Source organism: Pogona vitticeps, chromosome 6, assembly GCF_051106095.1.
Source record: "Pogona vitticeps strain Pit_001003342236 chromosome 6, PviZW2.1, whole genome shotgun sequence".
Taxonomy (NCBI): Eukaryota; Metazoa; Chordata; class Lepidosauria; order Squamata; family Agamidae; genus Pogona; species Pogona vitticeps.
The window spans coordinates 2,255,232-2,282,589 of NC_135788.1; the positions used below are offsets into that span (position 1 = coordinate 2,255,232).

Consider the following 27,358-nt stretch of genomic DNA (forward strand, 5'->3'; position numbering starts at 1 on the left):
TAATCTGGAGAGAAGGCCTGCCGAAACATCCAAGTCTTTAATAAATTCTTAAAGGTGCCCAGCGAGGGAGCTCCGCGAATGCCAGGAGGTAAGTTATTCCAAAGGCGAGGAGCCACCGCCGAGAAGGCCCTATTTCTTGTTTTCTCTTTTCGGGCCTCCCTCGGCGTTAAGCTCCTCAGCCTCACCTCCTGGCTCGCCCGTGTGACCCGGGTAGAACTTGGTGGGAGTAGGCGTTCCACCAGGTATCGAGGCCCTAAACCGTTTAGGGCTTTATACGTAAGCGTTAACACTTTGAAGTCGATGCGGAACCTGATGGGCAGCCAATGCAATGCGGCCAGAGTGGGCGAAATATGTTGGAATTTTTTCACTCCACTGAGTAATCTGGCCGCCGCATTCTGCACCACCTGTAATTTCCGCAGCAACCTCAAAGGAAGCCCCACGTAGAGCGCATTACAGTGGTCTAATCTTGAGATTACGAGCGCGTGTACTAAGATGGTGAGCGCCCCCACATCCAGGTAGGGCCGCAGCTGGGCTATCCGCCTGAGGTGAAAAAAGGCGGTGCGGACCACGGACGCCACCTGGGACTCCATGGAGAGCACCGGGTCCAGATGGATCCCCAAGCTGCGTACACCATCCTTTGCAGGGAGAGTCACCCCCGCAAAAGAGAGGGAGTTTCCCAAATCCCCAACTGTGGGAGGGCCCACCCTCAGTACTTCCGTCTTGTCCGGGTTCAGCCTAAGCCCGTTCTCCTGCATCCATTCCAGTATAGTCCCCAGGCAGCGCTGAAGGCACAGAATGGCTTCTCCTGCGGTTGGCGAAAAGGAGATGTAGAGCTGCGTGTCGTCCGCATACTGGTGACACGAAGCACCACACCCCCTGATGACCCCACCCAGCGGCCTCATATAGATTCTGTCAGGCATCCTAGCCCTGCTAGATGCCTACCTTGTGCAATTGCCTTTTTGGCCCCATGGCAAGGATTTGAAGCACCCTCGTTTTCTCCTACCCTATCACACACCTTCCCGAGAGGAGCCCTTGGGAAGGTGTGTGATAGAGCACGCCTCAAAAGGAGGTTGATTTCTTTAAAAACCCACACCATCCTGACGGGCTCTCTCCAAAACAAGGGCTCCTTGTTCTTCTAAAATGGCCAAGGCACAAAGATTTAAGGACGGTGTGGGGCCCAGTGGCTGTGTTGGTGGCAGGAGGGGACAGCCAGAAAAAAAAAAGAGTAAAATCCTGCACCTGAGTCAAGCCGGACGCTTTCAGCAACTCCTGTGGCGAGCGGCTCGCGAAATAAATCTGGTTCGGCGGTCGGAGGCTGAGGATGGAGAAGTACACCTTGTTCCTCACCTGCGGGGAGCAAACCGACCGTCGGTGGATGGCCACGCATGGAGGCACCCTTCCCTTCCCCAGTCTCTGGACGCCTCCCGGCTTCGTTCTGCTCAGAGACCGGACAGACGAACCGAGAAAGGAGCCAAAGACAGAGCAGGGAAAGGCAGGGAGGAATCGACCATTACCATTTTCTTGAAATTGAGGAAGTAATTGGCCTGGTCGATGAAGAAGAACTCCAAAGCAGACCGACGGAGGTTGTAGCGGCGAAGATGCACTTCCCGGAGCTGTGACAGGGGGCGCTTGAAGTCGTAGCCGATCCCTGGGCGGAAAGGGGGAGACAGACGTGGGAGGAAATCATCGGTGGGTCAGCGCTAACTTGACCCTTCTGGACCCTGCATTCCAAGAAGGATGCTGACAAACTGGGGCAAGTTCAGAGGAAGGCAATCAGGGTGGATCTGGGGGTGCTGTGGCAGAAAAGCTCCCCCCCAACCCGTGTGCTCCCTGGAAGGACAGATCCTGAAGCTGAGGCTCCAATCCTTTGGCCACCTCATGAGAAGAGAAGACTCCCTGGAAAAGACCCTGATGTTGGGAAAGTGTGAAGGCAAGAGGAGAAGCGGACGACAGAGGACGAGATGGTTGGACAGGGTCATTGAAGCGACCAACATGAACTTGACCCAACTCCAGGAGGCAGTGGAAGAGAAGAGGGCCTGGCGTGCTCTGGTCCATGGGGTCACAAAGAGTCGGACACGACTAAATGACTCAACAACAACAAAAACCTGTATCTGGACATAACCAACGGCGGGCCGTGGAGGAGGGCCTTCCCAGATCTGATGGATCCGGCAGGTTAACCTTTTGGCCAGAGCTCTTTACTGGATACCCATCACCCAACATGTCCTTGCTCCCTGAAGCTGCCCCGGCCCTTACCTTCCTCGGTGTCGTCCTTCTCGCTGCTTCCGTCGTAGAAATAAATGTGCTGGGTGGTGACTTCCAGTCGCCCTGGGATCACGGCCACGATGGTGATCAGCTCGCAGTCCTCCGAGATGACCAGCTTCTCCCTCTGGCTTTGCTCTTTAGGTTCCGCGCTGGAACGAACGTAAGGCTTAACGGGGGATGACTCAGAGGACGGCAGATCACGGCCTGTCCCAACCGCTCAATCGTTCCCAGTCTATCCCCGCGGGGGCCAAGAGAGGCGTTCCCATTGTTGCGGCCTCGAGCGAGCAGTCGAGAAGAACTTACTGGCTGTCTAGGAACGAGAGGTCCTCCTCGTCCAGCTCGTCATCCTGCATCTCGCTGACTTTCGCTTCCTTGGCCACGGCCAAGGGGATGGATTCAGCGGAGTTATGCAAGCCGTCCGCGCCTGGGAGGAAGCGGGAAGAAACAGCAGGATGAGGCCGGTGCCTTGACATGGCAACCCCAGGGCGGTTTGCTTCTCTAAACGAGAGACTCTCGCTCGGGAAGATGGAAATTGCCGGGACAGCGACGGTGACAAAGGACAGAAGGACCCAGGCGGGGTGTGGGGTCCCCAGACATTCAGGCTGGCAAGCAAGGGACGTGATTCCTTTTCCAGTCCTTCAAAATTCCTTGCCTCCTGGGAAAAAAAGGAGACAAGGAGGGCTGTTTTCCCCTCAACCCACTCTCCCTACAATATTCGCCGTACAATACAAAGAAAGAAGTAACACTTCATTTTCAATGCTTTCTCTTGTTTAAGTAAGGTAAAGGTTCCCCTTGACATTTAGTCCACTCGTGTCCGACTCTAGGGCACGGTGCTCATCCCCATCTCCAAGCTGTACAGCTGGCGTTGGTCCGTAGGCAGTTCCCGTGGTCACGTGGCCAGCGTGACTAGACACGGAACACCGTGACCTTCCCACCGTGGTGGTACCTATTTATCTACTCACGTTTTTACATGCTTTGGAACTGTTAGGTTGGCAGGAGCTGGGACAAGTGATGGGAGCTCCCTCCGTTGCATGGATTCGATCTTACGACGGCTGGTCTTCTGACCTTGGAGCCCAGAGGCTTCTGCGGTTTAACCCGCAGCGCCACCACGTCCCCTTTCTCTTGTTTAAGGGTCCCGAAAAACAACCTCCTTTTTCCAAGAGGAGAAGTATAATAATGTTGTGGTGCAAAGAATCTGAAAACGAAGTGGGTTGCTGACCCCCTTCTTAGCAATCCACCAGCTCTAGTGCTTGTGTGTGTGCATATGTGTGCCTGTGCCTTGATGGCTTAACTCTCTCGTGGCCCGAACGGCGGCCTCTTTCTGGGCAGCAGTCCTGCGGCCTCCCCGCCTACCTTGGTTGTCGCGAAGAGCGCTCGCCTCCGAGTGGCGGTCGAAGGTGTAATTGGGCACCAACTTCAGCCTCATGCGAGAGTAGGTCTCCGCGTTTGACAGCTTCCAGTGTATCTCTGGAGGATTTCTGCAAAGCAATTGCGTGTGTGTGTGAGAGATTGATTAATCGACCTTAAATGTCTCAGCCTGAGGGGAGACCGAAGACAGAGAAAACAGCTCTCCATCACACCCACTCCCCCATGTGAGGATCTGTGCCAACGTATCCTTTCCTGCAGGGGGCCCATAAAGAGGGCAGACCCCCCCCCCTTTGTACTTTACGGCGGACTTCTAAGAACACGGCTCTGCTAAGGTCGTATTGCTCCAGTGCCGGGCCGCCAAGAGGGATTCGGAGAGAGAGAGTCCGGGAACGTACCGCTCAGCCCACGCAGAGCGCTGGGACGTCAGCAGGCGCCGCAGACCTCTCCACTGCTTCAAGACCGTGTGGTGGTGATTGTTGACTTGCTTCAGCATGTTGGTGTGCCGGATGTTCTCGTATTTGGCCCGCTTCATCACCGGTTCCAAGATGTGCTCCTAGGACAGGGGGAGGACCAAGACGGCAGGGGGAGGGAATGGGGGGGGGAGAAAAAGGCAGTGGGATGAGGATGGGGTGGAGACCCCACTGACCGAAAGAAGGGAGGTGTCTTCTGTGTAGCAGGGAGACCCATGGGGCAGGAGGGAGGGAGAGAGCAAACCAATCAATGCGGGAGCTTTTATATCTAGCAATGCAATAGGACCCCCATATCTGTACACGGGGGGGGGGGCGTCCTATTGCATTGGACCAAGCCCCCCTCCCCCGTGGATGCTGAAAAATGTGGATTACAGAGAACCGCATTTTAATAGTAAATCCTATACACAGCGTGATCTCTGGCTCCCTCAACTGGCCAGTTCTGTTAATGACATCATGGAAACAGGTCTGCGAATGCCATACACTGCATGGCCTCTGGCTCCTTCTAGTGGCCAGTTCTAGTAACTTCAACTTTAAAAATATATATTTCTAGGATTTTTCTTTTAATATTTTCAGACCGTGGATAAGTGAATCAGTGGATATTGATCCCATGGAGATGGGGCTCCTACTCTGTTTTCAAACTGACCTCCATAACCACAAGGGCTGGAAGTCTGCTTTAAAGAAAGCCACAGATTCTTGTCCTTCTCTGTAGGTTGTGCTGAAACCAGTACGGGGTTGGATGGGGTTTGTGGGGTGCAAAAGAGCCTGGCTTCACTCCGCGCCCAAACCCGCTCCGTCTTACCTGAAACTTCCTCCGGCTCTCCGCTTTCTCTTTCTCTCTCCGCTGCGAGCTGCTCATCAAGGCGTCGTAGCAGGAGTTCCAGAAGTTCGACATGTGGTCGTGGCTCTTGGCAAAGGTGTCCGTTTCGAACTGAGCCATGGTGGGCTGCACCTGTTCAACGGAGACCCGTCCGGGAAGATCGGGAAGCCGAAAATCAGAAACACCACGGGCTCAAAGGCAGGTGACTGTCCCCGAACTTTAAACAGGGCTCAGAAAAGTCCCTTTATTTCAAACTTTCAAAAAAGGGACAGGAATGGTGTACAAAAGCTAGGGAATCGCGGAAGGACTAGGTTACGGGAAAAGGATCCCCACATCTACGGGGGGAGTCAAGGGCCCCTAGGCAGTTCCAGGGCTCGAAGCTCTCCACCCCCTGCTTCAGACCAGTCTACATGCTTGCATTTCCGTAAGACACACACAGGATTCCGTGTGGCTCTCGCTCACCTGCTTCTCGATAAAGGCCGTCCATTCCGGCGTCGTGCAGAACACCTGGAAGTCCTCGTAGAAGGTCGGGCTGCCGTTGGTGGGGGGCAGAGACGGGAGGAAATGCTGCAGTTGCAGCACGTCATAGCACTGGTCCATCAAGGTGCGGACGATGGGCACCAGCCAGGAGAAGGTCTCCGACTTGTCGTGCAGGGAGCGCTGGAGAGGCGTCTCCAGTTTGCCCAGTAAGTAGCAGGCTTCTTCTTTCTTGGGAGCCGAGGCCGTCTGGAGCAGGCTGTGGAGCTTCACGTAGGCCAACGACTGCAACTGGAGAGAGAGAGAGAGAAAGACAGAGAGAGAGAACGTGAGAAGAGGAGAGGAAGAGAACCAGTCGAGGGAGATCTGAGAGCGGTTTTTTTCCTCAAATATTTGAAAGGCAGTCCTACAGAGGAAGGGGAGGATCTGTTCTTCATCATCCCAGCATGCAGGGCACAAAACAATGGGCTCAAGCTACAGAAAGCCAGATTTAGGCTGAATATCAGGAAAAAGTTCTTAACTGTTAGAGCAGTACGATAATGGAATCAGTTACTGCAGGTGGAAGTGGTGAGCGCTCCAACGCTGGAGGCATTCAAGAGAAAACTGGACCACCCTCTGTCAGATCCGCTTTGATTCCTATTCATGCACTGAGCAGAGGGTTGGACTTGATGGCCTTAGAGGCCCCTTCTAACTCCACGCTAGCATGGTTTTAAGGCGAATCTCAAGGTAGAGAGAGATCCTATCATCAGTGGCAGACAGCAGGATCTTGAACGCACCAAGGAATTTAAAATTGTGCCATACAAACAAACTTCAAGGGTTTTCAACTGACCTTCGTCAGCTTTGCAAACATACGGCAAGGTTGGGGAACTCTGGCACAATTTGGGGTTCGAAGTGGGGGAAAGCAGGATGGGGGGGGCCCATCCCATAGCCGCCGCCCCCACCTCCACGCTCCCTGGGGACGTCTCACCTGCACATCCTCCAGCATGATATACCCCATCAGCACACGCAGGCCGATCTGGGCCATCTCTTTCAGGTCCGAGGTGCCGTTGGCCAAGTGGTACCAGACGCCCAGCTTGTCCAGCAGGCTGTTGACGCCCTCGTAGACCTGAAGGCCAACAACAGCACAGAGGGAAGAGAAGGTCATTCTCCGACGCCACCTCCATCACCTTCACAGAGAACGGTTTGGGACAAAAGGGAACTCCCCAACTTTCCTGCCAGATCCCAGTTGCCACAACTGCTCTTTCAGCCTCGCTCGTTGCCAGGATTACACCTGAAAATGCAGCCCACACACCCTCCTTCCCCCCCACGGCTCCACATCCTTGCAGTCATGGGGTCAGGCTCTTCAAGCAGGCTCGCCAAAGAGTGAGCGCGCTATAGAGAGATACGGCGCCTCTTTCCCCAGGAGAAACGACGGAGGAGATTGCCTTCCAGCTGGTGGATCCCCAAAGACAGGTGGACAGCTGCCAGCCATGATGCAAAGCACCGCCTGAAAGCAGGTTTTGCCAGTGTATTCGCGAAGGGTTTCACGGACGGGATCCAATGTTCTTAAGGTTTTTCTTCCTGATGTTTTGCCCATCTCTGTGGCTGGCATCTTCAGAGGACAAGAGTTAGAACTCTGTCTGTGCTCTGGTACAGTTTGTGGGATAGTTGAGTATTTATACATGTGGGATCAGTTTTTGGCCTTTTCAGGAGATTGGGTAATTATAGTGATCAGCGTGTTTCCAACAAAAGACTAGCTAACGACACTCATCAATCATTTCCCCCTTATCACAACAATACATCCACAACAAAAAAACATGCTGATCGCCATAATCACCCCAACCTCTTGAAAAGGACAAAAGCTGATCCCACAGCTATAAATACTCAATTATCCCACAAAACTGCACCAGAGCACAGACAGAGTTCTGACTCCTGTCCTCTGAAGATGCCGGCCGCAGAGACTGGTGAGACGTTAGGAAGAAAAACCTCCAAAACACGGCTAAACGGCCCAGAAAACCCACAACCACCAGCTTCTGCCAGTCTTCAACCGTGGGGCACCAAAACCAGCGGGCAATCTCTGTTTCTCTTTCTCATGGAGGAGGACAAAAAAGAAAAAAAGATATCACTATCGATGCCCACCTTCTCGCTCCACAAGGCCTGGTTGTTGTGTCCTTCAGCAAACAAGAAATCCTGAAGGAGGCGCAGCAGCTTCAGAGCGTTCTGGGTGAGGCTCGGCAACATGGCGGGCGTGGATTCCTTGATGTCTGTCAGAGCTGACTCCATCATCATCTCCAAGAGGCTGGGAGCAAAGAAGATAGAGAAGTGAGGCAAAGAGGGAGCGGTAACGGGCTCCTAGTTTTAAAAAATCATCATGCGGCTAAGCACAGCCCGCAGAGGACTCCTGAGCGGCACCTTCCCACTCTCCTTTTGGGGTTTCTACGTTTAAAATATATCAAAATATAGGATGCACAGCAGCCTTATAAAGATACGTTAGGTCCCAAATAAGAAGCTCATGCCAGAAAGACTTTTATCATCTACATTGGATCCCTCAATAAATCTTCCTGCCAAGCCGGGCTGCCTAACCGGGACCTTGACTGTTGAGTTCTCCCACAGCTCGAGTGAAAGAGGTTCATTGAATAATAATACTATTCATTTTTCCCCAAAAGCATCCAATGTACTTCTCCTCTCTCTTCTCAACTGTTAGAGCGGTAGGACAATGGAACCTGTGGCCTTGAGAGGTGGTGAGCGCTCCAAGGCTGGAGGAATTCAAGGAAAACAGAGATAAGCACTTGGCCGATCTGCTTGGGTTGGGATTCCTGCCTTGAGCTGAGGGGGTTGGGCTGGATGATCTTCAGAGACCCCTTCAGAGACACCTCTGCCCCCACTTACCTGCGCTTGATCTCATCGGGCGGCCGCACCAGCTCACAGGCCGAGCCCAGCTTGGTGAGGACGGAAAAGACCTGCCCCCGTTCCTTCCAGGCGGGGTCATCCCAGCCTTCTACGCCTCGCCAGGTGACGGAAAAGATGATGTTGGTCAGCAGGTTGCACAGCTCTTCCTCCGGGGTTTGCTGGGGAGGAAGGAACCACAAAAGTCGGCTGAACGGTCTCCCGCAGACGAGACTCTCTAGAAGAGAGACTTGGAAAAGCTCCTCTTTTTTTTGGACCGTTATTGGTGGGGACGGTTCTGGGGTAACTTTTCCAAGCTCGGATCTGGGATCCGGGTCAGAATTTTCTCTCAACTGAACCATTTTGGAACTTAGAACACACCAAGCTCCAGCTTTATCCGGCAGCTAAGGCCAAATGCAAGGTACAGTGGTGGCTCGCTAGACAGTTACCCCCACATGACAGTTTTTTCACTAGACATTGACTTTTTGTGATCGCTATAGTGATTTGCAAAACAGTAATTTCTATGGGGGAATTTCGCTGGACAATGTTTGGTCCCTGCTTTGCAAACCAATTTTCGCTAGACAATGATTCTGACAGCTCCCTCCGCGTTTGCAAAACGGTTGTTTTCGGGACCTAAGCTTCGCAAGACAGCTATTTAAACAGCTGATCGGCGGTTTGCAAAGCAGCTTTCTTACGGCCGTCTTCGCTAGACAATGACGATTCTTCCCTATTGGAATGCATTAAACAGGTTTCAATGCATTCCAATGGGGAAATGCTTTTCGCTAGACAATGATTTTGCTAAACAGCGATTTCAGTAGAACGGATTATCATTGTCTAGCAAGGCACCACTGTAACAGTGTTTGCTTCCTTGGTTTTTTTTCTCTCTCTCTCCTTATTTATTTGTTAATTTCTCATTCCTCTGCCCTCTCCCAGCTGTCAGACCTCCCTGTGTGTTGCAAAGGGATTTGTGCCTGTTTGCAGAGAAGCCACCATCAATAGCTTAGCTGTGGATTATTGCAGGCTGGTCATTCTAGGCCCCCATGGCTTTCTCATTTACTTATTTAAAAATATCTCTACCCTCTCTTTCTCCTTGAAAGGACCCAAAAAGGGGCTCACGGCATTCAAAGGACATTGAAACAGGACTTATACAAATGCTAAAAAGGATCAAACAAATACCCTCTTTAAACAATGGTAAACAAAAGCAACACCAAAAAACACATTCAAAACAGTAAAAGCACAGGATGCTGCTAAAAAACCCACTCACTCAGGCCGCTAGTCCTTTGAAGGAAAGCCTGCCTGAAGAGAAAGGTCTTTTTGCCTGCTTGTGGAAGGGCAGCCAAGATGGGGCCAGGCTGGCCTCTAGTGGGAGGGAGTTCCAGAGACTTAAGAGGACCAGATCTGACTCCTTTAAATAAGAATGACAAAGACAGGCCCGGGCTGGCCTCCAGTGCGACGGAGCTCCAGAGTCTTAAGAGGACCAGATCTGACTCCTTTAAATAAGAATTACAAAGACAGGGCCGGGCTGGCCTCCAGTGGGAGGGAGTTCCAGAGTCTAAAGGAGCAGCCACCGAGAAGGACCCTATCCCGTGTCCCCACCAAACGCACCTGTGACAGGTGGTGGGGCGGAGAGAAAGGCCTCCTCTGATGATCTTCATGCCCAGGCCAGGCTCCCATAGAGGGAGACGAGGGTCTTTGAGATACAAGCTATTTAGAGTTATCACCAAAGCCTAGAGGACTGTGTTACATGGAGTCAGTCCGGTAGCCTGCCCAGCACGGAAGCCTTAACTTTGATTGGAAATCTCAGAGAGGAAGCCCTGGGGTCCTTCCTTGGCCATTCTCTCTCTCTCTCTCTCCAACTTCTGGGGGTGGGGGGTGGGGAGAGAGAGATCCAGGGGTTGAAGGCAGGAGAGGTGCCTGCTCTTGGCAGCCAAGGCGAGGAAGGGAAGGAAGGGAAACCCACCTGAGGGTTGCTCGTGTTGGAGATGGTGTCGCTGGGCAAGGTCTCTTGGTAGCTGGTCTCGTCCAAGACGTTGGAGAGGCTGGAGCTCTTCCTGGCCCGCGTCCCGGGGAACGGCTTGAAGCTCTCCAGGGGCGACGGGGTCTCCGGCAGGCTCACCGGCGTCTGGTCGCCGCTCTCGACGGTGGCCACCGAGCCGCTGCTGCTGAGGTCCAAGCCGAGGTCGAAGGGGGACATGGAGAAGGGAGAGAGGGGGTGGTAGACCCGGTCGGCCCGGGCCGTGTCCCCCGCCTGGGCATCTCTGGGGCCCGGGAGGTCGACGTTGTTGGAAGACGAAGAGTGGCTGACCAGGTCCAGGGAGTCGAAGGGCTTGAAGGCGTACGGGGGGAAAGGTTCGCTCCTCCGGCCAGTGGGCGAGAAGGAAGGGTCGGAGAAGCCTTCCGAAAGCTCCGGGTCCGACGCGTCGCAGCCCAGCGGGAGGAAGACGTCCAGGTCGCGGAGGGCGGGGGGGCTGGTGGGGTCGGCCCCCGGCGCCTTCTCTCCATTGACTCCCGGCGGATCGGAGGCCTTCCGGAGGCCGAAGCCGCCCCCGCCGTTGGTGGAGCCGGACAGGCTGTGCTGGCGGGATTCGTAGGACTCCTTGACGTAGAGCTTCGTGAGGGTGTCCTGCCAGCCGGCCAGTTTGGCCAGCTGCTTCACCGGGTCGTGCTGGGAGTAGATCAGGTGGAACAGCTTCAAAATTTGGGGGCGGGGGGATAGAGGAGGAAAGGAAGCAGAACACCGTGAATGACCGGTTCACACCTGCTACTCTTGGGCGTTTGGCTCTGGGGTAGGATGGTGAAAAAGGACGGGGACCAGCCGGGGTGGGTGGGTCCGTGAGTAAGGGATGACCATTTCCATCTCCTACTAAGGCTGAAAATCTGCAAAAAACAGGCACCGACTCTTTGCTGGGATGGGGATGTTTAGCCGCTATCCCACTGGGGGAAGCAGGAACCTGTGCTGTTTAGGGACAGGTTGTGTTGCAGTTGCACAATGCACAATGGTCGGGTGGAGGATGCCCGCTTCAGTCCCCACTATCTTCTGAGAACAGGTAGAGGGGCTGGAGAGCATAGGGGAAAATCAATCGCAAGGCCCCTTTCTTAAAAAACTGATGACAAAGCATCTCTTTCGCTCCAACCTGCCTAGCCTTCTTGGGCAGAATAAAATCCCCGCTTCCGGCTCCTACTCACCTTCCTGCAGACATCCAGCCGGACCGCCAGTTCTGCTCGGTGAGAGAGATAAACCACAGCCACCAAGTCTTGGTAGTTTGGGGATTCTGGGGGGGGAAGCGGAGAAGGAACAACACGAAGCCTCAGGTGGATGGATTCACACGGGAGGGAGAGGGGGTGTCGTCAGCCACACCCCTGCACCGACATGGCATGCACCAATGGGCAAGGATCTCTTGACGGCACAGGGGCCAAGCAGGCATGCACAAACGTAGGCACACAGACAATCCTGCGCCATGCCCACGGGCCACCAGCGGCATCGGTACCCTACCCACCCGAGCATCTGTGTACACGCCTGCCAGAGCGCGCTGCCTCCGTGCAACATGGCATTTGTGTGAATCAGACCGTCCAATGTTTTCCTGTTTGGAGCACCCTGCTTCAAGAGGCAAGGGATCAGGTACGCTAGGATCCGTTCCAAGCCCCCCCCCCATCCCTCCTGCCGATGCCGAAAAACATGGGAATATTTTATTAGCGAATGCTATACATAGCATGGTTTCTGGCTCCTTCTGGCGGCCGGTTCTGGTAGCTTCCATCTTTAGAAATGCTGTATTTTTCCGTGTATAAGATTATACTTTTTTCTAAAATCCTTAGACTAAAAATTGAAGGTCATCTTATACATGGAAGTAAGCTGAGGAGAGAACAAAAACAAGTGGAGGGGAAAGCAGGGCTCGAAGCGATCCTGCAGCTCTTTGATCCCTTTCCCCCTACACTTGTTAATCCAGGAGGTGGTTCGACCCTGGATGAGCGCAGCACCTCCATGGGAGTGCGCTCACCTTGCTAGAGTGTAGCTGAACCTGGGTGCCGGCCTGACCAAATCCCAGAGAGAGACGGTGACCTGCAACCCACAGCTGGACCTCGGAGGTGGAACTAAGTCTGCTGGTCCTTCCCGCCACCTGTGAGCCATGCACTCTGAGAGGAAGGCTGAAGGGAGCACCTTGCCCCAGGAAGAAGCAACTGGCCCCCCAAAATCCGGTGGTTTAGAAACAAAGCCACAGAGACCTGAATTCTGATGTCAGCGGTCAGTCTGGGGGTGAGGTGGGGAGAGAGAGAGAGAGAGAAGAGAGTCCGGAGAGGAAAAGCCAGAAAAAAGTTCAAAGAAAGGTTGGGTGGAGGCGAATCACCCATCTTTGGTCCTCTTAGCCGCATTTTGCAGAAGAAGGACCTTCGCCCAGCTCTGCTCCGAAGGGCCTATTCAGCCACGTGGGAGGCAAAGCCGCCGTCCGAGCCGAGGACTTGCCTTTTTTTACCTGAACTGAGGACTTGTTCCAAAAGGCACCGGAAGAGCAGCATGGAGACCGGGATGTCGTTCAGGGAGGAGAGGAAGCCCTGGTAGCCGATGTCCTTCAGCTTCAGCTGGTGTTTGCTCCTCTCGTTCACTTTCTCGTACTTCAGTAACTTGTGCAGGATCTGTGCGTGGAGCAAGAAGCAAGGGTGGGGGGAGCGGAAGGGGAAGCCCCAAGTCTTCATGGCCCAAACGTAGCTCCCCTACACTCCAACCCCACTCCCAAACTTTAAACATTTCTATGGGGGGTGGAATCAGCTGGAAAAGCACCCCCTGGCATAGGGGGATTTTAACCATGCTTTTAGGGGCGCTCAGCACCTCTCGCCACCCCAGTTTAAATTGATTTTAAAAATTGGGCACTGGAAAAAAGCCCCCCCCCTGCACTGAGGGGGGGTGCAAGAGGGTTTTTTCAGTCCTCCCAATTTTATAGGAAACGTGGTTTTTGAGGGCGTAGCCGTGAGAGTGGATGTAGCCGTCCAAAATCCCACGGATGGGCATGTGTGGCCCCAAGACTTCTAGAGGTCACCCAACCCTGCCGACAAAGGTTCGGGAGGAGCTACAGACCCATAAAAATTGGCTTTTCCAGGGTTTAGGTCTTCCCTCTGTGCCACAAACCCAAACTCCATACACGCCACCCGAAAGCAAGCTCCTAAAAATCAGGGGATGATGGCATTCGGTCCTGAGTGATGACGGTCCCTAGGGACGACACCGTTTTTATCCCAACCACCTCCAAGCCTCTTGCCGGGTCCTGCGACCTGCGAAAGGCGCTCGGAGTACCCTCACCTTGAAAATCCTCTCTCGCACGTCATCGGAGAACTTCCGCTGAACGAGCAGTGAGAACAAGATCTCGATGTTTCCCGGCTCAAAGAGGAAGGCGTACACCTGCTCCTGGGAGGGCGAGCTCTTTTGCAGGCTGTGGATCACCTCCAGCATGCCGCACACCTGCGAGACACACCAGAATCCGCCGTTGGGTTTCTCCTGCGGCCCCAAAGGAGGCTCGAAGAAAGACCTCAGGAAAGAGAGGTTGCTTCAGAAGAATCACTAATGACGGCTGTCTGATCTCTTCACCGAGATGCAATCCTTCTCTTGCCTCCTCTAAATGCACCCAAGCTCATCGTGTTAATTGCGTGAGAAGCAGAGCTAAATGTAAACCCAGCATTACCATATTTTTCCGTGTATAAGACTTATCCAAAATTAAGAAGTGGGCCTTAGCAAGTGCAGGGGGGAAAGGGATCAAAGCGCCGCAGGATTGCTTTGATCCCTGCTTTCCCGTCCACTTGTTTTTCTCTCCTCAGCTTACTTCCATGTATAAAACGACCCTCAATTTTTAGTCTAAAGATTTTAGACAAAAGTATAGTCTGATACATGGAAAGATACAGTAACTCCTTCGTGTCTGTTCATGCACTTTCCTCCCCTTAGAACGTTCCTGAATTCCTGGTCATCTGGGACTTGACCTCTAAATATGCGAAAGGATCTGGAGGTCAGGGCAAAAGGTGGACCATGACATTTGGGTCCAGTCATCCTCTCACTCACTCTCTGTGTGATATGTGTGTGTGTGTGTGAGAGAGAGATAGAGAGAAGGACTAGAATGTGATATTTGCATAGCGAAGCATTCTGACCGGTCAGATATATAAAGCAAGGGTCAGTTAGCAGTCTCTCCAATTGGGACAGGCCAAATACAGTGGTGCCTTGCATAACGAGCGCACCATTTAACGACAAGTCTGCATAGCGATCTATTTTCGGGGATCTCTAATGTGATCGCATTGTGATGTTTTAAATGGTAAAACATCGCATTGTGATGTTTTTAGAACAGCTGATCGCGGTTCCAAAATGGCCATCGGGTGCGCAATATGGCCGCCGCAAGCATTTTCGCGCGGTTTCCTCGCTTAACGAGGCATTGAAAATGGTGGCGCTATGGAGGATCTTCGCTGAACTGTGAGTTTGGGCCCCATAGGAACGCATTAAACGAAGTTTAATGCGTTCCTATGGGGTTTTTAGTTCCGTTTAGCGATGTTTCTGGATAGCGACGATAAATCCGGAACGGATTATTGTCGCTATCCAGGGCACCACTGTATGTAGTACAACACAGTTTATAGGGCCAAACAGGATGTTAAATGAGACGGATTGGTTAAATGTCTGTCAAGTTTAACCATGATATATGCTAATATAACTAAGTCATGTACAAGTTGATAGAACAAGTACCATCTGTCTAAGCAGTGTGAGTTTATTCTATTCTACTTGTTATTTAAGGGAAAAAAATGGTTTTTTAAGGCTTTTCACAAAGAACACGTGATCATTTTATGTACTGTCAACCACTGATATATACACACACAAGGGAGCGTAACCGTTTTTACTATGCCATCAGTTTTTTTAATAATGCTTAAAACAGCCATGAGCCAAGGCTGTCAGTGACATTTTATATTATTTCAAAACCAAAAGGTTTTTTAAAAAACCTTTAAAAACCCACAGAAGGTTATGGCAGCCCAGATCAACCACGTGAAGGATCCAAGCCATTTTCACAACCGAGAAAAGTGGTGTCAGGACAACACTTGCAGAAGGACCGGAATGATTCCGGGCTCAGGATCATCCGGTGCCCTTGCTTTTCCTTAGCAGAGGTTACCGCAGGCGGGGCTGGGGATGATGAGGGCGAGAGCCGGGGGGGGGGGGGAACCCTCTGATCCTCCTTCCCAAGAGACGGGTCCCCAGGGCGTTTTCCTTGCTCTGCTTGTCTTCTAGGTCCCTCTCCCGCCCTACCTGGTGCTCTTCATTCACGGCTGCAAGATAGTTCAGGGAGCTCTGCATTTCCTCCGTGGAAAAGTTCCTGCTGAGGAAATCCTTCACTAGGCTGAAGAGGGAGGTCTGCACCGTCCGGATGTCGTCCGTGGCCAGAGGCCTCTCCTTGCACACCCTGAGAAGGAGGTGGAGGGACAGCGTCAACGAGAGGGAAAGATTTTGCTAGGCCCAGCTTGATTCCATCCTGGCCCAGAGATGCAGCCGCAGGCCACCATCCTGGTTTCCATGGACACCAATATGTGTTCAGGAAAAATCAGGAAAAGGCCACATGGGTTGTGTGGACACAACACAGTTACAGGAACAGGGGATGCCTTGAATCCAACATGAAGAATATAAAATGGAAAAACAGAAAACAACCAGCCAGCTTTCAATGATCAATCATCTTCTTCAAAGTGGTGCATCGAAGTCTCGTGAGTCGTTCTTCCCTCCCCGGGACAAAAAGAAATTCTTTGAGCTTCAAAAAGGCAGAGAAGGGGGAACGCGGGGAGCACATGGCCTGTGAGTGTCCTCTGTTTTTTGAGAGATGGGCCATAAAATTCCAAACTGCTAGCTGAGTAGATGCTTGAAACCAACTTGCTTACTGCAGCTATCCTCGTGGCGCAGGGGTTAAACTGCTGTCCTGCAACTAAAATTGTGCTCACGACCCGGGGTTCAATCCCAGGTAGCCGGCTCAAGGTTGACTCAGCCTTCTATCCTTCCGAGGTCGGTAAAATGAGTACCCAGCTCGCTGGGGGGGGGGGCAATGTGTAGCCTGCATAATTAACTTGTAAACCGCCCAGAGAGTGCTCGAAGCACTATTGGGGGGGGGGGTTATATAAGCAGCACGCTTTGCTTTTTTTTTTTTTAGCTATGAAGCTAGGCTGGCCTCAACATCATCAGCCGTGTGAATTTGGGGTGTCGGTAACAGCATATAAGTTGGAACGACCCACAAGAGCGTGATATACAGCTTTGAAGAAGATGATTTATCACTGAAAGCTTGCTGTTCCTTTTTGTTTTCTGCTTTTTTCGTTTTCTATTCTTGATGATTAATTAATTAAAGGCATCACCTGATGTGAGTAGATGTTCACTTCTGTTTCTGAACCTCTTTCAAACACCTCCTCCACATAGGTAAAGTTAAAGGTTTCCCCTTAGACATTTAGTCCAGTCGTGTCCGACTCTAGGGTACGGTGCTCATCCGTTTCCAAGCCGTAGAGACAGCGTTTGTCCGTAGACAGTTTCCGTGGTCACGTGGTCAGCACGACTAGAAACGAAACACCGCGACCTTCCCACCATGGTGGTCCCTATTTATCTACTCGCATTTTTACATGCTTTCGAATGGCTAGGTTGACAGGAGCTGGGACAAGCGATGGGAGCTCCTTCTGCCACGTGGATTCGATCTTACGACCGCTTGGTCTTCTGACTTTGCAGCCCGGAGGTTTAACCCGCCACGCCACCACATCCCATCCACATAAGCTACAGCAATACGGCGCCTCGTCTCAAGAGAGGAACCCCTGTTCACCTGGAGGTGGAATAAGCCACTGTTCGTCATTCTGATGTTAAAATACCTCTTTTTTTGGAGTCCGGGAGGGGATGCAGGACGGAGGGAAATGGGTCAGAGGCCCCCGCATGTGGCTTTGCACAGCGTTGCCTCCACATTTGGTCTGATGATTCCCCTTCTAAGTCTATGGAAGGGCTTAGAAAGAAACCTCCTTCCCACACCTTGAAGACTTCTGGGTGCACGATAAGAGCAAACCAGCTTCTACGTGTGAGCTTAAGAAAAGCAGATCTTGTGCTCCAAAGTACTTGAGAAAACTCTCAACCTGTTCTCAAGACAACTCGCAGGTAAGACCACCGAGCCTCATTCAAAGCTACCTGTCCCACCATGAAACCAGACTGTGGATCAGACAACAGGGCACACATGGTGCCGGGGGGGGGGGGGGGGGGAGAACCAGGTCAGAAAACGTTTGTTCTTCTTGCATTATCCAGGAAAGACTCTTCTCTCACCCGTAATAGGTCCTGATGGAGTCCAGGATGTACTGGACTCCGTATTTCTTGCGGACTTTTTGCTTGGGATCTTTAATGATGTTGGACAGGTACTGGATGTGACCTGCAAAGGGCAAAAGGCAGAATGAGGCAGGAGAGCGGCCAACGTCGGAGCGATACCCAGCGAACTGCCAGAACAAAGGGAAGCGCTGGCTTTCAAAGGGATTCGGCAGAAAGCTCTCCACAAGCCGGGTGGCTCCAGTCAGCCCATGGGCTCCCGACGCCATGGGAAGGGCATTTAAAACCGTGATAGGTGGGGCACCCCTTAAGCAGGAGCCAAAGAGGTTCCTTGTTCAGCCAGAAATGGAGGCCGAGTGATGGAGTGGAGGGTGCTGCAAACCAAGGACAAACCCTTTAGGCTGGTGTAGAGAAAGGGGTTTTGACGGCACCCAGTTGCACCCAACTGGGGGGGGAGGCTGTTCTCCAAAGGGGGGGCAAGCTGCAGTCCGGGGCACTCGTGGGAAGGGGAAATACCGCCCAGCTCTCCCACGTAAGCAACGACGGATTGACTGGCTGGGGACGACGGTTCTCTCCTCACCCAGTCGGACGGCAAAGTCACAGTTGCTCCAGATGCGGAAGTCAAAGAGCAGGTACTGGTACAGGAGGTGCAGAAGGAGGCCGTGTCCTTCGGAGGCCACCTGTTCCATGAGGATCTGAGATGCCATCAAGACGTTCAGGTCCATGGCCTGGCTGGAGACCTGCAAAAGCCACAGAGCATATTTAAAAAAAGAGACGGAAGAGCCACAGAGAAGAACCCTCTCTCCCTGCAAAGAGGCCCTGGAGGCCACCCGCTTCATCTCTGAATTAATTGTCTTGCAAAAGCCGGAGCAGGCTTTCCCTGGCCTGCTGGGGGTGCTTGTACTGCAATCCCCACCCTTCCCCTCCCACAGGATAGAAACTGTAGTCCCACTCCTCTGCAGGGCCGTTCAGCCAGGGACGTTTGGGCCAGAGAGGACCACAGAGGACCTTCAGCCCTCCTCCTTACCTTCTGGAGCAGGGCTCCGATGATGGATGGCCCGTGGCATTGGACCAGGCTCTCCTGGTTGACAGGGTGGCCCCGGATAAAGTTCCTCACCAAGAGCAGGAAGGCCGCGATGCTGTTCCTCTCTAGTCTGCTCTCTGGGGGTGGAAGCATGGGCGCTGTTATCATAACAAAGGTAGGGTTTTCCAAGAGAAAGGGAACGACTCGCTAGAGTGAGATGACAACCCATAATCGACAGCGCCCCCCCCTCCTTGTCTGGACCCAAGACCAAACCTTCTCCATTAGAAATGTACAATACTGTTGCCTGCTGTTTTCCCGAAAATAAGACCTAACCGGAATATAAGCCCTTAGTAGGATTTTTCAGGATGCTCGTCATAGAAGCCCTACTCCAAAAATAAGCCCTAGTTAAATGAAACCCCACCGTCCACCCTTGTGTAGCAACCAGAAGATGATGACAGGACTGTAAAATAAAACATCCCCTGAAAATAAGCCCTAATGTGTTTGCTTTTTGGGGAAACAGGGTATGTATGTATGTATGTATGTATGTATGTATGTATGTATGTATGTATGTATGTATGTATGTATGTATGTATGTATGTATGTATGTATGTATATATGTATGTATGTATGTATGTATGTATGTATGTATGTATGTATGTATGTATGTATGTATGTATGTATGTGTGCGTGCGTGCGTGCGTGCGTGCGTGCGTGCGTGCGTGCGTGCGTGCGTGCATGCATTTAAAATAGTATGATGTGCACATGTATGTGAGTGTGTTGCATTTGTGTCAGAGCTTGAAAATTTTTCTTTTTTTGAACGACCACACCCAGAATCCACCAGTCCAAAAAAGAGGAACATTTCCAGGCTCGGGTTCACCCTCTTGTGAGTTGCTAGATTTTGAACCCAGGAAATGAAACTGCCATTTAGGCCCTCAGATTAATTAATTTAAAATATTTTAACCCCAGTTTTCTCCTTTAGAAAGGACCCAAGATCACTTTAAAAGGTGATCTTTAGAGCTCCAAACAGTAAGCATACAGGTATTAAAAAGGATTAAACAAACACCGCACCAAAAAACGGTAGAGAGAAGCAACACCAAAAACACATTTAGGCACAACCGTCCATTAAATAAATACATTAAAAAAATTAAACCCACTCAGGCCAGGCCGTTCCCCAGGGGAAAGCTTGCCTCGGCCGTCTTTCCTGCTTGCCAAAGAGTAGCCAAGACGGCCGACCCTCAAGCCCCCCCACCTCCATCGACCCGTCGGGGGAAACAGACGTGTCTTAAACCACCTGAGGATTTCCCCAGCGGGATGATCATGCCCTGGGCGTTGTTGTGCGAAGAGGTCAGCTCCGGGCCAACCAAGTCGTGAGTCTCCTGGCTATCGGCCGGCTCCTTCTTCTGCGAGGCCACCTGGTCCAGCAGCGGCAGCAGCACGCCCATCCCGCCGACGCAGTTCACCACGTCCTGCAGGGGAGCCACAGAGAGAGACCGCGAGGACCGGAGCCCACTACTCTACCGTCGTCCAGGAGGGCCTCCCACCTGCCATGGGGTCATGCAAGCCTCGTTGTCCAACCGATACGGAAAGGTGTCTCAGCTGGAAGGTGCCAAACCCCCTTCGCCTGCCGGGACGGAAGCCCTATCAACCCCCCGATCCTGCTTTGCGAAAGGCCAGCGCGGTGGAAAGGAGGAAGGACTCTGCCCCAACACACCCTTGCTTCTCCTCGTGGTCCCGATCAAAGAGGTGCGCTTCCTTTTTGCATCCACGAGAAATGAGTACGAAGCAAGGCATACACAGCCACGGTCCATTTTCAGCCCCCCCCCAGGACCAGCCTGGTCCACTTACTGGGCTCTGCGGAGCCTTGCGCCAATGGCGGACGTCGTCCCCATGGGTGCTTCCCTGCCTCCCCTCGCAGCCGCCCACTCCGGCGAGTCTCCCCACTCAGCTGCAATGCTGAGGGGGCGTGTGCACCGAGCAGAGCCCAGTAAGCGGACCGGGCTGGTTCTGGGGTGGGAATGGACCGCTTCATATTCGAAGCGCCCATCTCTAGTTCCGATGCTTGCTTGGCCACCATCTCCTCATTTCTAAGCACCTGGCAAACTGGCCATTAACGGATAACATTTGCTCTTCAAGGTCTTCCCTTCGCTGCCATAGTAAATAAGCTCTCAAGCCACACTGACCAGTAAGAGTTGACTCCCTTTTTATCAGCCTGGAGCATCCGGAGTTGGCTGGACTAAAACGGCATCTTCCCGCATCATTCCCCAGTGGAGGATGACGGGAAACCACCTTTGGAGACCAAAGGTGGGGAGAAGCCAACCAACAGCAACTGCCTGACAACCGCCACCCACACAAGGCGCCCGTACCTTGGCGTTCCAGTTCACCACTTTGTGCCCGGTCAGCCTCCCATCAAAGAAGTGGTTCGGGGAAAGATCCAAGCAGATGTTGCTTTTGCAGGCCTACAAATCCACAACCGAGAACAAGAACAAAAGAGAGAACTATTCTTTCTTTCTTTCTTTCTTTCTTTCTTTCTTTCTTTCTTTCTTTCTTTCTTTCTTTCTTTCTTTCTTTCTTTCTTTCTTTCTTTCTTTCTTTCTTTCCTTCCTTCCTTCCTTCCTTCCTTCCTTCCTTCCTTCCATCCATCCATCCATCCATCCATCCATCCATCCATCCATCCATCCATCCATCCATCCATCCATCCATCCATCCATCCATCCATCCATCTGTTAAATTTTTAATTGAATCTAAAATACACAAAAATACAAAACTAACCAATGAAAAACTTAATACATATACAAGCATACAACACGGTGCCTCTCTCCCCACTGGGAGTCTTTGAAGATATGCTGCATTTATTTCATTTATGATGCCCCCAATTCCCCTTCCAAAACTGCGCTGATTATTTCAAAGAAAGGAAACCTGGCCTTTGATTAATACATAGTCAATGAAAGTTCCCCAAATAACTCCAATGTTATTTTTGTTTCTCAACCCCCTTTTTAAACTTATTACCACCAGTTTAATTTATCATTAGAAGCAACATTCCCTACGAGAAGAGAGAGCCCTTCGGTACCAACTCTGAAGTCACACCACTAACAAAGATGTTCAGAAAGTTTGAACGGCAACTGCCAGCGTTCTTCTGGGCATGCAAGTTTCCAAGTCATTTTTTTTATTTTAATTTTTTTAAAAAATATATATATTTAAGTTGAATAAAAAATGCACGGAAATGCAAAAGCAACAAATCAAAAAGTTATTTTCTCTTCTGGGTCTCCAGCCTGCGGGCTTTCAGGAGGATCCCTGCCACCTCCGGGGAAGGCCAGCCAGAAAGAGGGAAGGTGAAGGAGGAGATAGAGCTTCTTTCTCGCCCTTACCTGTGGCGTATAATAGAGGAGCAGTTTGCTGCTGAGCTCCGGGAAGTCCCCGTCGGGCTTGAAGGGGGAGGCAACGTTGGGTCCTGCAAGAGCGAAGGAAACAGCCTTCAGGGAAGTGTTGGTGTGAAGCCAGAGTAGTGTCAAGCTGTGTGTGTGTGTGTGTGTGTGTGAGCGAGCGAGCGAGCGAGCGAGCGAGCGAGAGAGAGAGAGAGAGAGAGAGAGATGATACTATTCCCCATGGTGCCTGAGAGCAGGACAAGAACCCATAGGTGGAAACTCATCAGAGGGAGATCCAACCTGGAAACAAGGAGGAATTTCCTGATGGCGAGAGCGATGAAGCGGTGGAACAGCTGGCCTCCAGATGTGGTGGGTGCCCCATCGCTGGAGGTTTTAAAGAAAAGATGGGACCAGCCATCTGTCCGGGATGGTAGGAGGTCTCCTGCCCTGGGCCCCAGGAGGTTGGGCTAGAAGACCTTCAAGGTCCCCTTCCAACCCTACGATGATTCTATGATGATTCTACCATGATCCCAGGACTCTGCTTCCTGAATCTCCTGGGATCATGGTAGCATCATGGGATGCTGGTGGATGATGACAGAGGCTTCTCCTCACCACTACCCCAGAGCTTATCAGGCATGGAGGGAGGGGACAGTGAAAAAAGCAAAGGGGTTCTGAAGGCCTCTTAAAAAAGTCTGGATTTTGCATGTTTCTTGAAGGTCAACAAGAGAGAGAGCCTGGCATACGTCTGCAGGAACTCCCCCCATTTCTCCCATGGATTTTGGGCTGTCTTTTGCAGCCGTGTGGCTCTTCCCATGATGCTGGGCCCCACCGGAAGAGAAGGACCTCGGTTGGAACTAGTGGGCTGAGATGCCCATGTCTGAACCAGGAACTCCAGATGGGGGTTTGATGAGTAAGGCAGAGAGGGGGCACCACGCCCTGGGATCCTAGGCCCCTTACCTGAGGAGAAGAGAGACTTCACTTGTGTGGGCTGCAGTGCCTCGTAGAAGATGGAGACCGACCCCAGGTGACCCTCGAGGGACGTGGGCGTCCCCCACTCCGTGTCTTGGCTGCCCGCGGCGATGGTGGACACCAAGCTCTCCTTGGGGGGCTGCGCAGGGATCGGCGTCCAGGCGTGGGGCGCCAGCGAAGCCGGGAAGGACTGAGAGCGGCTCAGCGAGGGGTGGGACGCGAAGCCCAGGTCCAGGGAGTGAGATGGAGAGGGGTAGATGGTGGACGTGGTGGTCGTCCGGTGGCCGGCGGAGCCAATGCAGCAGGAGGCGAAGGCCTGGGGGGAACAGAGAAGTGAGAGGTGGAGGAAGGGGATTTAGGAGCGGCTGAGTCCCCTTCGTTCGGGGTGTCACGTTTTCCTCCTTCAAGGTGGAGGCAACGGATCCACACCCAGGCTGGGTGTTCCCCACCTGGGGGGAGAAACTCAGAAATTTCACCAAAAGTCCATTTCCAAAAGTCCCAACAGGATCCTAGCTGGGCTGTTCTGCAGGTTGCACTTTATTCAGTCATTATAATTCACTTCATTAATTTATACATTGCCCCCACTCGTGCAACACACTATTTGAGGGAGTTTACGGCAAAATTAAATATCAACCCGCAACAACAGGTGCCACATATGGGATTTTTGTGTGTGTGTGTGATTGTTGTTGCCGTTTTTAATGTCTCTGTTTTTATTTCTGTTTTCTATCACACACACGTCATAACCCGCCCGGGTGTCATGCCGCGACACGAATGGGAGCGGGATACAAACAGAATAAATAAATAAACAGCAAATGAATGAATAAAACCAAGAGACTATAAAACACAATACAAGGAGCTGGACATCCGTTATCAGATCAGGCGGAAGACGAGGCAGAAAGTCAGATATAAAATCAGGCAGGGATGTCATAGGAGGCTTCCCTAAAGAAGGCTGTTTTTAGAAGCCTCTTAAGCATGGGGGGAGGGGGAGGGGGGCCAGGAGCAGACAACCCCCAGGAGCTGGTTCCAGAGCGTCTCGGGGGCCACCGTGAAGAAGGCCCTGTTTCTTGCAGAAGATATTTTGCCTTCCCTCGTCGTCCAAAACCTAAATTCTCCTGTTTCTGCTTGTTGTCCCGACAGCCTAGCTCAGCCAAGGTGGTCTACTCTGGTGGGGAGGACCAACCTCTAAGCAAAGGCTTCCACATAACCCTAACCCCAGGAGTCCATCATCGTAAGAACCTCCCAGTTCTTCCTCTTCCGGGGTTTGATCCCTTTAAGACTCTCCACCCTGACCCCCTCAAAATGTCCGTGGGACAGCCTGAAGCTGAACGGCTCGCTCTCTCCCCTGAAAAGGGGGGCAGCCGCCGGCGCCGTTACCTCGCCAAGGGAGGGGCAGCGCAGCTGAGCCACCTTCCGGAGTTGCCCGTCCACGTAGACGTTCACCAGGTTCTGGCCGAATGGACGGCGGCCTGTGATGTGGACGATGTCGACGCAATGCTGGAAAGAAGAGGGGGAAAGAGGCGGTGACCGATGGATGCCAGGCGATGCCTTTCGGCCCAAAAGCATCTACATGTCTTAGGGTTTTGTGGAAAGCAGGTTCACATGAAGAAACCAGGGAAGCCAACCCCTACTTGGTCAAACCCGGTGCCAGTCTGCAGGAAGTGAAACACCATCGGCGCTTTGACAACCCAGTAACATCTTTAGAACTGCAGAGATGGAAGGGACCCCTGCCAAGGAGGCACCGTGGAGGAATCGAACTCCCAGCTTCTGGATCAGCTCGGATGTAATCTCTGATGCTAAACCCAGCAAATAGCAAATGTGTCTTTGGCCTTGAAATTTGGGGGTTTCCTGGCAAAGTCTATTTAAGCTTCCATACACAAACTGAGGCTTGAAGAGGCCCCACTTTGCTAGAGATACAGGAGAAGCATGAGAAGAGACATGGTGGTGGTACAATCCACAGGTGGGCTGGGTTTTCATAGACTCATAGAACCTTAGCATAATGGAGTTGGAAGGGGCCCGTAAGGTCATCCAGTCCAACCCTCTGCTCAAGGCAGGAATCTGAGTCAAAGCCGATCTGACAGAGGGTGGTCCCATTTTTCTCTTGAAAGACTCCAATGTTGGAGCGTTCATCACATCCCCCTCAGGTGATTGGTTCTGTCGTTGTACTGCTCTAACAGTTAGGAGGTTTTTCCTGATCTTCAGCCAAAAATCTGGCTTCCTGTCCCTTGAGCTCATCCTTACATGACCTGCACTCTGGGATGATCGAGAACAGATCCTGCCCCTCCTCTGTCAGACAAAAGTCATTGAAAAGGGCTTTCCCATCTCCCCTGCGTCTTCTTTTCGCCAGGCTCAACGTGCCCAGTTCTTTCAGTCTTTCCTCCGAGGACTTGGTTTCCAGCCCCCTGATCATCATCCTTGTCGCCCTCCTCTGAACTTGCTTCCGTTTGTCAACATCCTTCTTCAAGGGTGGTGTCCAGAACTGGACCCAGGACTCAAGGCGAGGCCCAACCAGTGCTGAATAGAAGGGGACATCATGGGATTTGAAAACTATAATTCTGTTAATGCATCCTAAAATATAAGCACTGGCCTTTTTTGGCAGCCACATCACCCTGGTGGACCATATTCAGCTTTCGATCTACCACAATTCCTCCTGACGGTCCAGCCCGTGAGAACCTTCAGCCCAAACCTGCCCACCTTGCACTCACCCAAGCTGCGTCACTGAAACAAAACTCAGGCAGGGCGACGGTCATATACTCCTTCTTGGTGCAGACGGCAACCACCAGCATCCCCTCGGTGGTGAAGAAGGCCTCAAAGCCAGTCCCGCTGGCTGTGAAGAAGCTGGGTGGGGAGCCAAGGAAAGACAGAAAGCGGACGGGGTTGGTGACCGTGGACCCTGGCCCAGAGAAGCCGTAGAGAGGACCCCCCAGTCCTTTCACGCTGGCCTCAAACTCTCTTGTGTGCAAACCGATGACGTTTGCAAAAACAGAGCCTTCAGCTAGAGAAGCCTCTGCCTGCATTTATTTCCATTTCATTTCTACGCCACCCATCTAGTGGAAGTCCATGACTCCGGAAAGTTGACATCCACATAGAAAATCTCCCCAACCCCAACCCAAAGAATACCGTATTTTTCCATGTTTAAGATGCCCTCATGTATAAGACGCCCCCCCCCCCCCACTTTTCTAATCCAAAATTAAGAAATCTAAGTGGGGCTTAGCAAGCATAGGGGGAAAGGGATCAAAGCCCTGCAGGATCACTTTGATCCCTGCTTTCCCCTCCACTTGTGTTTCTTCTCTCCTCAGCTTATTTCCGTGTATAAGACGACCCTCAATTTTTATTCTAAAAATTTTAGACAAAAGTATAGTCTTATACACTGAAAAATACGGTAATACAAGACACATAGAGCAAATCAAAATTAAGAGGAACAATAGACACACTAGAAATATAGGAAGCCATCGTGGCCAGCATGGGAGAAATGGAGTGTTGCTGTTACAAGGATTCAATGATGAGGAAGTGGGTGAAGTGAACTTCAGCACTGAGAACTTTGTAAAACCTGGAGGCGTATGGTTTTTTTGGGGGGACTGATGTTTAAGGGGGAACCCAGAGCATTCTTGACCACCCACAGAAGCTTTGGCTTAGTCCACAGCCCCTTCACGGCTTCTTCCCCTCCCCAACCCCTTCCCCTCTGGCCCAACCTGTACAGCTGCTTTCGCTTCAGCCTGCCCGCGTCCTCGGAAGGGTCCCTGGCCTCTTCGAGAAGGCACACCCAGGCGTGAAAGGCAAAGCCGCTTCCGGGCCACTTCTGAATCGCCGGCACCATGATCCCGGCCATACCGGGGGTGAGGTCGAAATAGTGCAGAGCTCGCTCCGGCCCGTCTTTCCGGGCCATCCCCGAAAGAGCCCGGATGACCTGGGCCGTGTACGGATGGGCCCCTTGGCCCGGCTCGGTCCGGAGCAGCCGAAGGAGCTGCTTCAGTTCACCCGGACGGATGGAGAGGGAGCCCAGCACCCGCAACAGGTAGAGGAGATTCTCGCTGCACTTCTCGTCCAGCTCCGGCTGGGCGGCGCACAGAGCGTCCAAGAGACAGCGGACCATCCCGGCCTTCACACACGTGGTCTGGCTCTGGAGGGACGCGTCGCAGATCTTTCTGAGCCAGTCCGAAAGGAAGACTTGAAGGTCGTGGGACTTCAGCTCTGGAATCCACGCGACGAGAATCAGGAGCGGCTGTTCGTTATGGATCGGGCGCACGGGCCAAGCGCTGTGGTCGCCTTCGACGGCCTGAAAGAAAAGGAGCAAAAAGCAGATCTTAAAAATCAAACTCCCCAGGATTCAGTTAAGTAAAACCTCTTCCCTTGCGCTAATGTATCCTCACAGGGGGGAAAAAACAAAGACTTCCAATTCATTTGTTTGCATCTCTTTGGCGGCGGGCCGAAAATTCTGATATTCCAAAGAGATTTGCATTTCCCAGCCTT

General features: G+C 52.2%; 1 protein-coding gene across 5 annotated transcripts in view; it reads right to left on the minus strand.

Moving 5' to 3' along the window:
• Positions 1–27,358, minus strand: part of NBEAL2 (neurobeachin like 2) — a 128,274-nt gene that overhangs the window by 19,269 nt on the left and 81,647 nt on the right. For all 5 annotated transcript variants that reach the window (XM_073002771.2, XM_073002773.2, XM_078378400.1 and 2 more), the window contains 26 exons: positions 26,581–27,164; positions 25,594–25,726; positions 24,266–24,385; positions 22,880–23,207; positions 21,926–22,008; positions 20,924–21,016; positions 19,852–20,026; positions 18,564–18,697; positions 18,117–18,276; positions 17,540–17,642; positions 15,518–15,671; positions 13,547–13,705; positions 12,729–12,888; positions 11,446–11,531; positions 10,220–10,948; positions 8,263–8,441; positions 7,513–7,672; positions 6,362–6,499; positions 5,380–5,685; positions 4,900–5,049; positions 4,026–4,183; positions 3,616–3,740; positions 2,566–2,686; positions 2,254–2,411; positions 1,515–1,648; positions 1,240–1,347 (listed from right to left, as the gene is read on the minus strand). In XM_073002771.2, the coding sequence (XP_072858872.2) occupies positions 1,240–1,347; positions 1,515–1,648; positions 2,254–2,411; positions 2,566–2,686; positions 3,616–3,740; positions 4,026–4,183; positions 4,900–5,049; positions 5,380–5,685; positions 6,362–6,499; positions 7,513–7,672; positions 8,263–8,441; positions 10,220–10,948; positions 11,446–11,531; positions 12,729–12,888; positions 13,547–13,705; positions 15,518–15,671; positions 17,540–17,642; positions 18,117–18,276; positions 18,564–18,697; positions 19,852–20,026; positions 20,924–21,016; positions 21,926–22,008; positions 22,880–23,207; positions 24,266–24,385; positions 25,594–25,726; positions 26,581–27,164 (4,938 nt within the window). The remainder of the gene's footprint in view (positions 1–1,239; positions 1,348–1,514; positions 1,649–2,253; positions 2,412–2,565; positions 2,687–3,615; positions 3,741–4,025; positions 4,184–4,899; positions 5,050–5,379; positions 5,686–6,361; positions 6,500–7,512; positions 7,673–8,262; positions 8,442–10,219; positions 10,949–11,445; positions 11,532–12,728; positions 12,889–13,546; positions 13,706–15,517; positions 15,672–17,539; positions 17,643–18,116; positions 18,277–18,563; positions 18,698–19,851; positions 20,027–20,923; positions 21,017–21,925; positions 22,009–22,879; positions 23,208–24,265; positions 24,386–25,593; positions 25,727–26,580; positions 27,165–27,358) is intronic.